Consider the following 17006-nt stretch of genomic DNA (forward strand, 5'->3'; position numbering starts at 1 on the left):
TAGCAGTTTCCTGCTTCAGCTTGCAAGGCTGACTTCCTGCAAGACATCCCTGAGGAGAAGCTACATGGACCTATCCTGATGCACCCCTGGGTGCTGAAGCACCCTTGTGGAGACCCCTGCCACGCTGAGATGCTTACACATTCACTGACTTGGCTTTCCTCCTGCAGTGGCATCATTGCCTCTGTTTTGTGAGATGGAGGAGGACTTTGTGCATTGGTGTTGGACATATGGGCTAATGTTGGACTTGTGGGCTTGGTCAGCACTAGGCTGGGATGTTTTCTTGATGCACACTTAAGCTTTATATAAAACTCTCTCTTATACATGAGTTTCTGTGGATTTGTTTCTTTAAAGTACCCAGACTAACACACTCCCTGAAGGCAAGGGTGGCGGGGCTCTGCCTCACATACGTTGGACATGTTGTCAGGAGAGACCATGCCCTGGAGAAGGACACCGTGCCTGTGAACGTGGAGGGGTGGTGAGAAAGATGAAGGCAGGCCCTCGCTGAGATGGACGGACACCGCGGCTGCCTCAATGGGCTCAGGCACGGGAACAATTCTGAGGACGGTGAAGGACCGTGCAGTGCTTTGTTCTGCTGTGCACAGGGTCACTGTGGGTCGGAGCCCACTGGATGGCACCCGACAATGACAACATTATAGGATGTCACACGGGCATCCAGTGCATCTGTGGAGTTGGGCAGAGTTTCACAAGGGCCACTAGAGGTGTCGCCAGATGTCACAGATGTGGCTGAGTCTCTTTAGCTACAATGCCAAAACCTCCCATCATACTGTCCGGTTTCGGAGCCAGCACAAAAGGGGTCTCAGCCTCTAATACATATATACCTGCAATTCCCACGTGTGGCCAACAGGAGGCGGTGGTGCCTGGGTCTCTAGGTGCCAGATAGCATTTGGTCTCCCCTGTGGTTTCAACTTCCACAATCACGTAGGGCTTTGCCACTCAGGAGGCTGGACACCAGCCGGGGAGGTGAATGGTTCAAAGTCCCTCAGGGAGTCAGACCCAGGACTAAGGCAGGTTTCTGGCTATTCAGCCACTACCGAGGGCCCCGCAGGTCCAGCATGCGCCTCCAGTCTGTGGCTCACACGCCTGGCACTCAGGGTGGAGAAATTATGTCCGGCCCTCTATGGACCCAGAATGTGGCACTGCAGCCTTCCCCACTGCAAGCACGCTGCCTGTGCTCCCTCCCAGGGTCCGATGTCAGCCAAAGATGCTGAACAGGAGAGAGAAGCCAGGAGCCAAGCGGAGCAGGAGCTAAGGCTCATCCTTAGGGACACCCTGCTGGCAGCCAGTCCCCACAGCAGTCATGACCCAAGGGGCCCCTGTGTGTTGCGTAATCAGCTGCTTCCACCCCAGACCCACCTAGAGGACTCTCACTCCCCATGGCTGCCCTAATGCTCCAAATGTGTCAACGCCTGGTGGATCCTGACAGGTAACACACACCTGCTGGGCCAGGTGGAGGCTTTCCCCTCTGCCTCTGGGAAGGTTGGCTCTGTGCACAGGCTCACTCAGCCCCCAATACAGTCTCAGTCTCAGCTGCTCCACCCCCATCCCTGGATGCAGTCATGAGACTTCTAGCCATCCACTTGGTCTCCCACTGCCCACCCTTCACACCTTCACACAGCTTCTGCCACCAGCTGGGTCCTCAAGGTCATGCTTACCCACTGCCCTGGAGAGACCCTGGGCAAAGCCATCAGTTCCTGTCCACTCTCCTGCCCAGCATGGCTTCCAGCAGATACACACCTCCCCTATCCTCCGCCCCACGACCCAGCTCCAGCCCCACTTATCGTGAGACCAGAAGAAATAGATGCTGCCGGATACTAAATAACTGAAAGCAAACTCAACAATCCACTGCCATCGGCTCATTCCCACCATGCAGTGTCCCCACAGGACAGGGCAGAAACGCTAAACTAAAGGGAGCAGAGACAAAGCCTTCTCCCATCAACTGGCAGGTGGTTTTGAGCTGCTGACCCTGTGGTCGGTAGCCCCAAGACATAACCAGTACCCCACCACCGGGGATCCTGTGTGGTTTACTACCAAAGTTTTATTGCCAAGGGGGTATTGGTATTCCCCCACCCCCCGTCCGACAAGTGGGCAGCAGACCAAAGAGGTATGGGAACCTTTGATTTCAGCCAAGGATTCAAGACCTAAAACCATACAGACAGACAGGCAAACCCCTGCCATCTCGAGATCCTCACTCATAGCAACCCTCTGGGCCCCTGGGCATAGAAAGTCTCATCTTTCTCCTACAGAGTGGGGGGTGGTACCGAACTGCTGACCTGAAGGTTATCAGTCCAGCACATAGCATTCTACGCCACGAGGGCCCCTGAGGATTCTCGAGGCAAAGGCAGGTCAGAGTTTCCGAATCTCATGGCAATCCAGACATTCTGGAACCGTGGGGCCCAGGTGACCCCTGAAACCGGGGCTCTGAAGATGCCCCCACATGGCTTTTCTCACACAAAATACCCCGTCTTGCTACAAGGAGGAAGCGTGGCACCTTCAGTTCACAAGGAGGAAGCCGAGGGCCGGGCAGGTCACTAACCAGCCTAACCCCACCCAGCCAAGGGGCAGCAGGGCCATAGTGGGAACCCCAGGGGTCTGACCCCACAGCCCTCCTCCCTTCCAGGCCTTGTGTTGTCCTGTCTTCGACCACCTCGCTCAAAGGTCCCTTCGCGACACAAAGGCTTTATGTGAAACTGCCAACCAGACAAGGCTGTCGGCTCAACCCACCCAGCGTCAGCGTGGGAGAAAACACCCAGCCGTCTGCTCCCGTAAGCAGGACGGCCAAGAAGCCTCCACAGACCAAGACCAGGGACCGACCCTCCTCGGTGGGGCCCGGCGCCAACCACAGCCTTTTGCTCAAACACACCAGGCTGAGGACACACAGTTGTTGCGTGAATTCCCTGAAAACAAGTCGAGGGTCGTAGCACGCTGATGCCGCATGGGGACTCCTCAAATGGGAAGGACTCATCTAGAGAAACATTGTAGCGGAGCTGACTCAAGTCCATCCCCCGGACTCCGCCTGGCACCACCTTGGACAGCTGACCATCTTAGGTGGTTGCTAAGCCTGACCGGCTGTTGCAGCTAGAGTCTGCTAGACCTGTTTGTGTGTGGCTTCTACCAGGCGCCGGACCTCTTCATGGCAGATTCCTCCCTGCCGAGAAGGGAAACCCCAAAGCAAGCAGAGAACCTGCTCAAGACAAGCTCAAGGTCAATGTCAGCTCACTGGCTCATCGCTGGGAAGCAGCCCCTCTAAGGACCACGAGTGGAAGGGGGTTTGCAGAAAAGGACACGGCACTGAAGTCCTCACAGGGCAAACTGAGTTGGACAGGGACCGATTCTAGAGGCCCGGGCCCCACGCCAGGAGCCTGGGTTTCCGGGGCAGCAGCTGAGAGAAGGCCCTACAAGGGAATGCTGGGACCAGGGAGCATGGAGGCGAGGCGATACCCAGTACGTCCTGGGTGTGACCCAGAACCGTCCATCCTTCCATGGCTCAAGGAAGGGGGTGGGGCCAGGTGAGCATCCAGATCCAATCCCCTGACATCACCGCATCAAAGCATCCTGCGAGATCAAAACGGAAACAGTCCCTTCGACAAGCTCCCTTCCTGTGAGTTGTCTTCCACCAACCGCGCTATTTAATTTGGTTTGAAATCTCCAAGCACATCAAAGGGAGCAGGGAAGCTCGGGCTTCATCAAAGGAAGTGGCGATCTCTCGCCTGCGAGATGGTCCTCGGATGCCTGGCCTGCGCCTCAGCCCCGAAGGCCCAGGGCCAGCACGGTATCTCGATGCAACTGGGCAGCCCTGCACAGCCTCCAGGCCCTGAGCAAAGGGCAGCAGGGGCTCCCAGAACACCAAGGAGGGGCTGTGAAAGCAAGCAGGGGAGTCTCCCAGCGCCCGCCCCACCCCTCAGTTGTTGGGTTCCAGCCCAGGCTGCAGGACACTGTCCCCCAGGATCTTCAAGTGAGGCCCAGGGACCCCCCCTTCCTCTCGTCTGTGGCTCTCTCATGCCAGCTCTGACTCTTGCTCCGCCCAGCCCCACCTTGGGTGGTGGCTCTGCCTGACCCACGGTTGAAGCCACCATGTCCATCCACTCTTTTTCGCCGACCCTCTACCTTACCTAGCATGATGTCCTTCTCCACACAGTGGTCCCTCCTGATCTCAGGTCTCCTGACTTCAGGGGCTCACCTTCCAGCACGCTACCAAATGCTGGTCTGTTGGGGCCCATAGGGTATCCCTGGAATCGACCTTCTTTCCTTGTCTGGCTTCATCTGGGATCTGTCCACGGTGGGTGACTGCTGGTATCTGAGATACCCCCCAGGGGACTGGCTTCCAGTATCACAGGGACGGGGACCCCTACAATAGCATGGCACACTGATAGACAGGTGGCGGGGGTCCTTTGTCTCTGGGCCACCAAAATAAGCTGGTGACGTTCCCACATGCAAACCCCACCCAAAGGGGCAGAGAATGAACCCCAGAGCGCCGCTGAAGTACTCTACCCGATTGACAGGTGGCCAAGCTGTGGTTGCCCGTTCAAAGTCAGCCAAGGTGAGACCGTGCCCTCAGGATGAGGGACACACCAGTGACCATCCTTCTCTGCAGAGCCCACGTGGGTCTCACTCCAGCAAGGGTGGCTGAGCTGTCCCCTTGCTGAGCTACGGACATGAGACTGGATAAGAGAGCTGTGTGATTCCCTGGTGAATCAATGCCCGCCCACCGGGCAGCCTTCACCTAATAACTCCAGGAGGGGCCCTGCTAATGGTCGCAATCAGAGCTCAGGGCTCAATGCCTCATGCTGAGACCCATCAGCTCTCGATTTCCTGGAGAGAATTTCCTCAAAGATTTCTAAAAGATATTTCTTCCTATAAAATGCTGATTATTCTCAAGCACTGATTAAAATGTCTAAGATCAGGGCGGTAGCATTACCAGCAGAGTATGTGCTGGGTTCTTGGGGCTCTTTAAGTAATGACACAAGAGCCCGCATGGCACCTTCAGACTGAGGAGCACAGGCACGCCTGCCCTTCCCACTCAGGCCCAGCTCTGCAGCGCCCACCCATCTCACAAGGGCTTGGAGATGTTTCATCGAGTACGGTGGCGAGTGTAGTTACTGGTGAGTCCGTTCCTACTCAAGGGAGCCCGTGTGGAACAGTGCAAAACAACTGCCCAACAGCCTCACATCAGGAGGTGTGTCTGATCCCAAGGTTGCAGCTACTGGCTCCAGGCATCTCACTGACGGACTTCCTCTTTCCCCTGACCCTCTACTCGAGCGAGCATGATGCCCTTCTCCAGGAAGTGTTCCCTCCGGATAACACACACCAAGTGTGTGAGATGGAGTCTCACCTCTCTTCCTTCTGAGCATTCAGGAGGAGCTCCTTCCAAGACAGATGTGTTTACACTCCTGGCAGTGCACGGTACTCACAGCAAGCTTCACAGGCGCTGTTATTCGAAGACTTCAATTCGCCTTCCATCTTCCTGCATGCTGGCCGCCTTGCGCGTGCGTAGGTGGTGACTGGACGCAGCCTGGCTCGGGCCAGGTGCCCCATGGCCGCCCAAGGACGTTGTGGCCTGTGGAGACTTTAGAGAAGTCTCTTTTCCCCAAAGCTATGGGTGATTGGATTTCCTGGCTGCCGCTCCAGACGCTCCGATTGTGGATGCAGGCCAAAGGAGCGCCAAACCACCAGCAGTTTCGTGGAGCAAAGCGACTGGGCTCCCTGCTCCATCCGCACACGGACTCTGGGGAAACCCACAGTGGCGGTGAGGCATTGTGGTGACTGCGTGTCCGGGAGCCGGGGAGGACCACAATGCCACTCAAGAAGACAAGGTGGACTGTGCGCACGACACACAGGGGACCTGCAGTTGGAAACCCAAAGGGAAGGACAAGCTCGGGGTTTCCCATGACGACTGGTTTGCCAGCGTCCATTGTTTGGACGACCCTGTCAGTCTTTCTCAACGAGAGTCTCCCTCATGGTCATGGGCCCTCTCCTTCATCAACGCAGACGTCTTTTCCTGGTGTTCGTGTTTCCTAGCGGGGTGTCCAATGGAGGGGCCTGAGCGTCCCCATCCGCCCTTTTCAAGGGCTTTCTGGCTTCATCTCTCCTAAGGCCGATGTGCTTGTCCTTTGGCAGCCCACGGCGGACTTAATATCCTTCACCGACATCACAGACTGAACCACCGCTGCTTCTTCTGCCTGCCTTTCCCACTGCCCCGCATCTGCCTTCCACCCCACCCCACCCTCCACTACCACCCAGGGGGGTCAAAAAGCCTGTGCGTTGGGTCGGGTGCACTTCAGACATCAGAGTGATGTCTTTGGTTTTCTTTTGAAACTTTCAAGAGGTCTTTTCCACGTAGTCAAACGCTGATGAGCACGTTCAAGGCCACAGAGGTAGCTTCACCTGGTGGCACACCCATTGTCTGAGTTCTTCAGGGTTGCTGCCGTGACCGTTGGTTTTGATCCGAGTAGAAGGAAGTCACCTAAAACTTCCGTTTCTTCTCCATTGATCATGATAAGGCCTCTCCGCCCAGTTGTGCGGCGTTCCACGGGCTCCGAGGTCAGCTTTAATCCATTGTGAAGGCGAGAGCCCTTGACCTTCTCTGGCAAGCACTTCATGCCATTGAAAAATGCACGTAGGTCAAAATAGAGGTATGGGTTTTAGGGAAGTGGAAACACAAAATCGTGTGCTGGTCATAAATCCATTTTTGAGGTTGAATAACCTGACTTATTGCTGAGTGTCATTGACCTCAGTGAGACTCATTACAACCCTACAGCACAGAGTAGGGCTGACCCGTGGGGGGGGGGGGGTTCTACACTGTAATCTGCAGGAGTAGTCTGACAGACCATTCTCCCACACAGGTGGCTTCGAACTGCCAACCTTTCAGTTAGCAGCGAAGCACTTCAACTTTGAGACCCTAAGTTTTGGGTGGCTAACATAATGTGAAGCAGATAAAGTTTCTATCACCCAGTCTTGGTGCACCAGGGTCTCACTGAGGACCATACCCTGGCCAGGTGTCCTTGCAGGCGTTGAGAAAGCCCTCATCCAGGAGGGCACAGGGACTAGCTGGGTTGAGAGACAGCCGAGGGAGGAGGGAGGATACTTGGAGACGGGGCGGAAACTCACCCAGAGCACCTGCGGAGGGAGGTAAGCCTGTCTGAACGAGGGACAGGTTGCGGCCAGGCCTCTGCCATACACCTTGTGTTTTGCTGTGTTCTGAGTCCTCTAGTTCCTGTACATGTTACCACAGATGTGACTGTCGCCTTCATTTCCTGTTGGCATCACTCATTGCCTTACTCTCTTCCTCCCTGCAGAATCACAAATCAACCGTAGATCCAGCATCCCGTGACCCTATGGGGACTGCTCATTGGTGCAAGCAGGGTTTTGTTGTGTGGACGCTCCAGGAACTTCTTCCTTCATGATCATGCTGATGGTGAGCAGAGTAGGTCCCACGTCTTCTTTTCCAACCTGGGCGCTGCCATTCCTCGTTCTTGTTTAGCTGCCTTGATGAGAGAGAGCCTCCAGGACATGTTGAGTAGATATTGGAGGAGCAAGTCCTTTTGTTCCGTTCCGGATCTTCTGGGACAAGTTCCCTGTCTTTTCTCAGTGAGTCTGAGGCTAGCATCAGCCCAGACATCTCTAAAGGAAATCCACAGCTGGCATCGTTCCCAATGGGAAAATAAGAGGGCTTCCCCTCAAGCGCCAGGAGCAAGGCAAGGCACAGGTGACGCCATCTGCTCCTGCCTGCGAAGGTTTACAGCCTGGCAAACCCAGGGGTGGATGGAACGCAGCCGCTCAGGACAGACCCAATGGCACTGAGGTTTGGTTTCGGGGTCATGGAGGTTGTTATGGTTTGTTTAGTGTTTTTAGTGTTTTTACAGTAAAACATAGCAACAACTGCCATTAAAATGAGATCCGGTGGGGGGAGGGGTAAGACCGTCAAAGATGAGAACGTGCCAGGCCCGGACAGACAACAGACCTCCGGAGTCCTGGTTCTCACAGTTTCACTGCATCCTGACAGGTGTTGGGGTTTGGGCACCTGTTCTTCCTTGGTCTGCTGATAGCCGTCGGGGCTGCTTCCAGAGTCTGCTCCCTGGGTGAATCGCATGGACTGTCAAACCAACCTTGAATTCTTGGGAGACAGCCCACCTGCCCGTGGTGTGTAATCCTTTTTACCTCTTGTAGGATTCCACTTATTTTTGCTGTAGTTTTTGTGTCTGCACTCTCAGGGTCTGTAGTTGGCTTTCTTGTGATATCTTCCCAACTAGCTTGAACGCCCCGGATCGGATGAACCCTGCCTGATGAGTGAAGAAGAGTCGTCTCTTGAATTGGTGAAGCACTGGTGCCTTCTTTGATTGTTTGGCAGGGCCCACCAGTGAAGCCACCTGGGCCGGGGTAGTTCTTTGGGGGCGGTTTACTGATGACTCATTCATCCTTTTGACTCATCATGGATCGGATGACGTTTTCCATTCTTCTGGGGTGCGTTTGTGCAGTGTGCAGCTTTCTAGGAATTTGTGCATTTCACAGCCTTTACCTCATTTCTTAGCACACGCATACTCATCGTCTCTCCTCTGGTCCTTTCTTGCGTCTGTGGGGTCAGTAGCAACAACGTCTCCTTTGTTCCTGATTTTGCTGTTTTTAGCCTCCACCTCAGTCCTTGCGCACGCTCGATGATGGTTTGTCCATCCTTTCAGAGAACCAGCTTTTCTGTTCATTGATTTTGGCTGTTTCACCATCCTCGATGTCATTACTTTCTATGTGCTTTCTCACGAGAGCTTCTGTTCTCACTTTGGGTTCCGTTGGCTCTCTCTTCCTTGATGTTGTAGGTGTCTATCTTTGCCTTTAACAGAACACGTCTGAGTGTGAGCCTGTGGAATCTCATGTTTCATTATGACGGTGGTGAACAGCTCACAGAACCCCCCAAATGCAACATACACCAGCTGCAATCTGGTGTCAGCTAGTGCCTGGAGGCTCCAGGGGCCACAGAGATCTAAGAGATCTCAAGGAACAAAGGTCTCAATGTCACTTGACGGAAGGAGGGCCTGGCTGCAGAAAGCAGGGCACCATGTCACCACAGGCTCTGCCTTGCCTCCCCTGACGCTACACGCAAGGAGACTAGAGGGGGACGCAGAGGAGACACACATTTCTACATGGACACACACATGCGAACTGGCTTCTCTAGGTGTCTGGACACATGGAAGCCTCCTGCCGAGAGCCAGGCCTGTGGGCCAGTGGTCAGAATCATGCAGCACCGTTTCCTCTCAGTGACCAGGGGATGAGGACGTAGGATCCAGTCCCTACTGGGAAAGGGGTGCTTCCTTGTGTGCACAGGTCTGAGCCGCCTAGCACCACCTCAGACATCTCTGATCTTTCTGAGTCCGAAGAGCTGAGCTGATGTGTCCTGTCCCTTGACCAGGTGAGGCCATGCCTGCTAGGGCATCTCCATCTTCGGGGAGCTCCTGGGGGCTGGGATGTGGCCTGCAGGCTAGGCAGGAAGGCGTGTGGGCCAGTCTGTCCGATTCCAGGATGAGGGGCCCACATCTCCTCTGTTCATTCTCATCGCTGATGCAAGTGGCTGATGAAAGGCGTCCTCTCCCAGTAACGGCCCTCCATCCCACCCCCACCCCACTGACCAGAGGACCAACAGACTGTCTGGCACAAGGAGGTCACAGTCTCCACCTGCCGCAGAGAGAGCTGGCCCGCAGACAACTCCCAGATATAGGGCAGGTGGGGCTCCAATGGAGGGCAGCGTCCCCAGGAAAAGGGAGACTCAGAGACCCCACAGCAGTGAGGCCGGCCTCCTTGGACATTGCTGGCTGCTGTCAGAGGACGATGACCATGCACAAACCTCTTTTCCTGCTCACTGGAAATCTCAAGTCCTCTGCAGGCTGTGGGCCTCTTGTGTGGGGTTTGGGAACCGTTCCCCAGAAATACTGAGGGCACTGAGACAAGATTAGGGGGGCCAAGGACTATGCATAGCCTCTGCCACCTGTAAGCCCATCTATGAAGAGAGGCCTGTCTGACAGACTCCTCTTCACCCATCAAAACCCTCCCCAAATGGCCACTTTGCTGAAGCTCAAAACTCTCTCAATATCATGGAGTCGGTGCTAACTCGTAGTGACCCTCTAGGACAGGGTAGAACTGCCCTTGTGGGTTTCTGAGTCTCTAACTCATTACTAGAGTAGAAACCTCATCTTTCTCCTGGAGAGCAGTTGGTGGTTGTGAAGTACTGATCTTGCAGTTAATAGCCCCATGCCTAACCCATGCTGCTCCCAGGACTCCCAGGAGATGCACAGCAGTCTGTCTTTGCATGATAAGACACAGTCATCCTTCTCAGCCCCGCTCCAGTATCCATGTGCCCACTGGGACGAAGGAAGGAGGGAGTGAGCGAGCCTGGGAATGAAGAGATGAGTACACACACACACACACACACACACACGCACACGCACATATGTCAACTTACTCTTTCTGGTGCCCACACTTCCAGATCCCAGGCACGGTGTTACAAACAGACCCCAAGGAGCGCCGCTCCCTCTGAATCTCACCCACCCCAGCTGGGCACACACACTGTTCCCACAGCAGACACTTCATGCACAAGGGGCCGTGATGTACAACGAGCCAGAGTGGACGAGCAGTAATCAAATTAGGTGGCTGCCCAGAAAATGCCCACCATGCAGAAAAACACCAGCTCACTAATTTGTTTGGCCCTCCCTCCCCCCTGAAAATGGTGAGGCATTCAATCCTGGCTCCTGTGGCATCCTGGGCAGGCGCGGGGGTGGAGGTCGGCGGTGGGGGTGGAAGTGCTGGGAGAAGAAGAGGAGGGGGCTCGGATTCAGCCCCCAATGATGCAATGAGTGACCGGTCCACCTGCCTCCCTCCCGGGACACACTGCTAGCCAGGAAGAGCTGGCAGGGGGTGTGGACCCTTGTCCAGGGATGCACACTCCTCATCTGTGTGGGAATGGGGGGGGGTGCGGTTCTTGGATCAAGTCACCCAGACACAGGGCACTGCTGACTGGAGATCCAGGGTCCATAGTGAAGGGGCTGCAGCCCCCTGCTACCTGCAGGCTGTTTGGGGTGCAGGGGTGCGTGTGTTGGGGCACCCGCAGAAAGTGGGGAGAAAGACAGAGCTTCCTATTCCTGTAAAGAGTTGCAGTCTGGGAGACCCCAGGAGCAAGTCGCTGTGAACCTGCATTGCCTTGATGGCAGTGAGTGAGGAGTGTGTGGGGGTGCGCAGCAGGTCCATGAAGGTCACACAGCTGTCCCCTCAGACACTCAGAGTCCTTTGCATCCCCCTAGGTGTGGGGCCCAGCACACCCACCCATGTCGCTAGTCTGCCCTTGTGCCGGGCAGCCTTGGTCGGGTTAGACATGGCCACCTTTCCTGAGCAGCCACGAGAAATACTGGTGCCACCAGACTGCTGGCCTTGTGGGGAGCAGCCCTCCCGGTGCACGTGCAGGTCTATGAGCGTCGCAGAAACCCACCGCGGTAAGCACCCTGCATCTGTTCAAAGTGAGGATGGTGACACTTTAGACATGGGGCCAAAAGGGACCAGCCCCTGGAGAGGACATCAAGCTTGGTGAAGTCGAGGGGCATCAAGAGAGAGGGAGCCCCTTGGGGAGATGGCCTGACTGCAAGGAGGCTGTAACCACAGGCTCAGGCCTCAGAGCAATTGTGAGGATGGAGCGGGACCAGCCAGGGGCCTGGGGTATCCGTGTGGGAGCACACTGGACATCGCCATCCACATTAAGTGGCCTCACCGTGGTGCATGCCCAGCCCCAGCACCTTGGCAAAGCCTCCATCACCTCCAGCAGCAACATGCACCCCAGCCCTGGCCCGCTGCCACCCTGAGAGCCTGAGGGGGCTGGTCAGGAGGGCAGCTCCCACCTCTGGCCTGCTCACCTCTCAATGGGGGGTCAGGTGGCCATAGAGTCCTGGTCTGACTTAAGGAGGTGGCAGAGGGGTGGACCCTGGTCTACCAGGTGACCCCGACAGCGGGGAATGGGTCACTGTGGACAACCCAATGAGGACACGAATGTTCAGGCAATGGGCAGGGTCAAGGGTAAAGGCAGGCACACCGTGCCGCCCAGCCCCACGCACTGACACCATCAGAAGACGCTCTCCGCTGGCCCTGCCCTCAGGGCTCTGTCCACAGGAGGGTGGGGGCTCAGCCCCTCCCGTGCCCTCCCACTGTGCCCCCATGTAGGGCCTGAGGCCCTTACCGTCCACGCAGGCGGGCCGGGCCCTCGTGGTGCCCGCGATCTGTCCCTTTCTGCATGCGCAGCGCGCCGTCTGCCGGGCAATCGTCCTCCGCGGCTGGCTGCTATCACGGTCCAGGGTCACGATCTCACAGGTGCCGGCGGCCAGCTGACCTGTAAGACAGAGCAGATGCACGCTGAGTGGCCAGCTGCCACCAGATCACCCTGACCCTGCAGCTAGGCACCAGCCTGTCCTCCAACAGAGGGGCCAGCCCTCTCCGGAGGGCGTGGCTCTCTCTGCTCACCTCCCAGGATCCTGGCTGAGCACCTTGGCCTTTCCTTCCTCCTCAGCTGCTGCCCCGACAGGAAATTAAATGTGGTCTCATGGGGGCCACGGTCGGAAATGAAGTCCCTGCTGTGGATGGAGGGCAACCCCATGCTCCATCGGCCCCAATCACTGAAAACCCCGTGGTCCCCAAACTCTACTCCAACATCTTGGATCAGAAGTTCCATCAGCTCTCCACCTCTCCTTCTGAGCAGTCCACCCCAAAGACTGAGCTGCCCTCTGCTGACAACAAGGGGAGCCTTGGTGGAGACAGCGGGGGCGAAGGTTGAGGCTGTGGGTCCTCGGCTCCTCCCCTGGGCAGAGGTAGCCATGCTTGTGCATGGATGGACGCACCAGGCACGCACAGCAGCGCAAGGTAGACACACATCCCTTCACAGGGGACATGAGTGACCCTGGGCCACAGGTTCAGCCCGGGATGAATGCTTGGAGGACACATGGCATGTGCCTTGGGAGCTATCAGGTATGCACAGGTGCTGCGACACCGCCCCATGCCACAGGGGGGGCCTGGGCTGGTGCTGAATGGCCTATACACAGGGGAGAGTCCACTTGACATATTTCTCTTGGAGGTAGGGGCCCCCCAGGTGGTACCTGCCTGGGGCCCTCTCCAAGTACCTCTCACGTGCCGAGGGGAGGAGGCCCACAAGACGGGCAGGGGACAGCGGGTGGCTCATCCGGTGCCTGAGGGCAAATGGAAGCTCTGCCCGCCCTGTCCGTGCCACATGTTCTGCCACGCGGATGAGGAACCTCCCCTGGGGCTTCAGCCTCAGGGCCAGGGGGTTCACACTGGGGGGCAGAGCGGGGGTGAGCTCCACATCCCCAACTCCTCCAGGAGGGACCAGTCCTCAGTCTGGTGGCCACTCCCTCCACATACCTCTTATGGACGTATGCAGATCAGGTGCAGCCCCTCGAAGCTGGGGTCCCTGAGGCCACCAGGGACCAGGCAGACAGCCTGGGGACCCTGCATGCCAGGCCACCTCCTTTTGGCTCTTTTCCCGATGCCACCCATCCAACCCTCTACCCGAGATGGTCTCTGGTGTGTGTGTGTCTGTGTCCAGCGCGTTAGCTCTTGATGCCACCAACCCAGGCCACCCCAGACAGCTCTCCAGGATGCCACATACACACAGTTACCAGCCCATGTGCTGGCCCCACCTCCTGAGCAGGGCAGCCCATCCAGGCCGGATGAGAGTGGACATGGCGGGCAGCACCGCATCTGTTCCAGCCACACAAGGACCACTGTGTAAAGACGCCTCTCCCCAGCCAGCACCGGTGCCCGGTCTGCGGGGCCCTCACAGCTGCAGGGCACAGCCAGCACCCAGAGCCCTGTGCGGCCTCCCAGCCCTGCCCTCCTTGCACTGCCCAGCCTCTCTGTGCTGCTGCCCAGGTTCTGCCAGACCAGGCCCATCTGCCTGCACCACTCCCGGCTGGGGGTGCAGGGATGGGGTGGGGGGCTCCTGGGGCCAGAGATTCCAAGCACCACTGGGGGTCAAAGCCTCTGCCTTGTACTTTGTCCTTCCTTCCTCCCTACTCAGACTTCATTTCAAATCTGAGCAGGGGCTCCCTGCTCAAGTGATGTGGGGTCATGCCGCACCTCTCTGAGGGGAGGGGGCCTGGGCCTCCTGGGTCCCTGGGAGGGAGCTCCCATAGGAAGGGCAGAGGAGCAGGGTTTACCTGGGCCCACGGTGTGGGTGACCAGCCCCCGTGGGTCCCCAGGAGACGGCTCCCCACAGGTGAGGCAGAGGAACGGGGTCCACAGCTCTGCACTCACAGTCTGGGTGCTTGGTCCCCCTGGGTCCCTGGGAGAGAGCTCCCTATAATATGGGCAGTTCAGTGGGGTCCACTGCTCTGCTTCCATGGCCCGGGTCCCTGATAGCCGCCTGCCCCGTCTGTCTCCTAATCCATTTAGCTCGCTCAGCTAGAGGCCAGGTTTGGCAAAGACACAGCAGGGTTGGATTCCTGGAATCACTGGCCGGGGCCGTGTGGTTTCCCCAGCAGCCATTTGTCTTAGGGAAAGCATCCCTGTGGGGTGTGACTGGGCAGGGTGGCCCCTCCGTGTAGCCTGCAGCTACGGAAGAACATACGGCAATCAAGCAGGCTGGGTAGGGGAACATGTGGGAGCCCAGAGGCCCCGTGGGGGGATGCATTCAGCCTCCCACACTCAATGGTCTTGGGCTTCCCCCCAACCGCCACCCCAGTGCTCAAGAGGACATAGGACTGGGCACCAGCTCAGAAAGGGCATCTGAGAGCAGGCATCAAGGCTCCACGAGGCACAGAGGGGCCACTGGGTCACAGGAAGGGCATGTCCAGCACCATGTCCACCTCATTGTCCCTCCAACCTGCTCAGCAGAAGAGCCATGAACTGGACCACTGGGTTGGAGGCAGGTTAGCAATGAGCGAGTGTCTTGGGGCTAGAAGTAGTCACTAGGCAGAGGTCGGCCAAGCAAGACTGGGCATTGTCAGGGGCAGGAAAAGAGGCAGGGAGCTAGAGGGGACCAGGGCTCAGAAGAATTTAAGGATAGTCAGTGTGGGGTGGGGTGGGGGCAGGCTGGGGACAGAGTCCACTGGCATTGCGGTGGGCGGTCTGGGGGCACTGAACCTCGGTCAGTCCTGAGTCAGCAGTTGTTCCTCTCACGCCGGCCCCCTGGGCAGCCTGGGGAGAAGTCCTTCAGGGCCCACACCGGAGTGGTCAGAGCTTCGGAAAGGGCAGCCTGGCTGGGGAACTGGGGCGCTCCTTGACTTCTGCCTGGCACGTTAGACACGCATGGGTGGTACTCTGCCAGGATGCAGAACAGAGACCTGTGCTGTCCAGCTGTGGTGGGCTCTCATGTGGTGGACATCGGGCAGAGGAGTCAGCTGGGAGATTCACTGGGCCCTGTGTTCAGTGATGGAGTTCCACACGTCTCTTAAAAGCACCTATGGGACGCACGCACGCATGCAGTCCCTGATCCTTGGCAGCAAAGAAGCAGAGCACTTCGTGGCGGAAGGGTTGTCTTCTCCAACTGGTGAGGGCCGAGCTATGTTCACACGGACACACAGCAGCTCTGGGCCCGTCCGCAAAGGGACCCATAGTCCAAGCCCATCACACTCCTGAACCCAAGACACAGGCTCTAGAACTCCTAGAGTGTTCTAGAACATCCACGGGATCTGGGGCTTGGAGCCACATTTGCAGATTCGACACCAGGAGGTGTAGAGCAGGATAAAGCAGGCTCTACGAACATTAGAAACAGCTGCCCCGTGAGGATGACAAATAGGAAGGTCAAGTGACCTTCTGTCACCGGAGGCTGTCGTGATAGCAACAGGGAGGTTTCTATGCACATTGATGACGGCCCCGGAATCCCAAACCACTGGCGGCACCAAACGCTGTGTTCATAGCGGACCAAGCCAGAAGTAGCCAAGACGCCGAGGGGGCTGGACATGAACGGTGCTGAACTTAGGGAACATGGCTTAGGGTAGAAGCTGTTGAGTTCGTGCCGACCCACGGCGATGCATGTGAGAGGCAGTGATAAAGACAAAGAAGTCACCAAGCCCTGAAACGATGGGGTGCGGGGAGGGGGGGGCTTTCAGGGGATGCTCCCAGGCGAGAGCAGCTCCTCTAAAAAGCCCACGGGGTCTGAGTCCATTCATTTCACAGCCTGGAGAAGCTCTGGGTGCAGACGGTGCCAGCAACCCCACTTGCCGGGGCGTCCCGAGGCAGGGTCCGGCAGGAGCGGGCGGAGCCTGGGCCACCCTTAGTGACCGATCCGACATTGCTGTCTGAGACGTTATGGAAATGGGGCCACAGCACCGTGCACGCCCCTAACGCTGCCAACCTAGATGCCGCAAGGACGGGCTCAAGCGCCAGAGCACGCGTGATGTTGGTGCAGGACGGCAGTGGTCCTCCTGGTCCACGCGGTTCCACTGCACCAGAACAGAGACGAGATGGGATCCAACCACAGCACAGCCCCAGAGTCCTGCCACCGGTCTGTGTAATAAGAGAGGCTGGATGAACAATCTGGAGGAGAAAACAAGGGGACCGACAGTTCCACGAGGACATGGGAGAGGGGGGTGTGGGGGCAAAGGAAGTGGTGTTAACAAACCCAGGGACATGGGAACAACACGTGATCCAAATCGGTGGTGAGGAGGGTGTAAGAGGCCTGGTAGGGCATGATCAAGGGTAATGTTACTGAGAAGAATTACTGTAGCCAAAATGAAAGCTGAGCATGATAGGTGGACAAGAGGAAAGTAAAAGGAAATAGAGGAAAGAGCTAGGAGACAAAGGGCATTTATAGAGGTCTAAATAAAGACATGTACATATGTAAATATATTTATGTATGAGGATGTGGAAATACATTTATGTGCATATATTTATAGGTTTAATATTAAGGTAGCAGATGGACATTGGGCCTCCACTCAAGTACTCCCTGAGATGCAAGAATACTTTGTTCTATTAAACTGGCATTCCATGATGCTCACCTTCCTGACACAATC

At 56.9% G+C, this 17006-nt stretch overlaps 1 protein-coding gene across 1 annotated transcript in view; it reads right to left on the bottom strand.

The window, feature by feature from the left end:
* TAFA5 (TAFA chemokine like family member 5) overlaps positions 1-12634 on the bottom strand; it is a 70491-nt gene extending 57857 nt beyond the window's left edge. The window contains exons 1-2 of the mRNA XM_045290678.1: positions 12502-12634; positions 12221-12370 (exon numbers count right to left, since the gene is read on the bottom strand). Coding sequence (XP_045146613.1) covers positions 12221-12370; positions 12502-12634 — 283 coding nt within the window. The remainder of the gene's footprint in view (positions 1-12220; positions 12371-12501) is intronic.
* Positions 12635-17006: the final 4372 nt, after the last annotated feature.

The sequence above is a fragment of the Echinops telfairi genome, unplaced genomic scaffold, assembly GCF_000313985.2.
Source record: "Echinops telfairi isolate 266 unplaced genomic scaffold, ASM31398v2 ScPeMD7_2;HRSCAF=8, whole genome shotgun sequence".
Taxonomy (NCBI): Eukaryota; Metazoa; Chordata; class Mammalia; order Afrosoricida; family Tenrecidae; genus Echinops; species Echinops telfairi.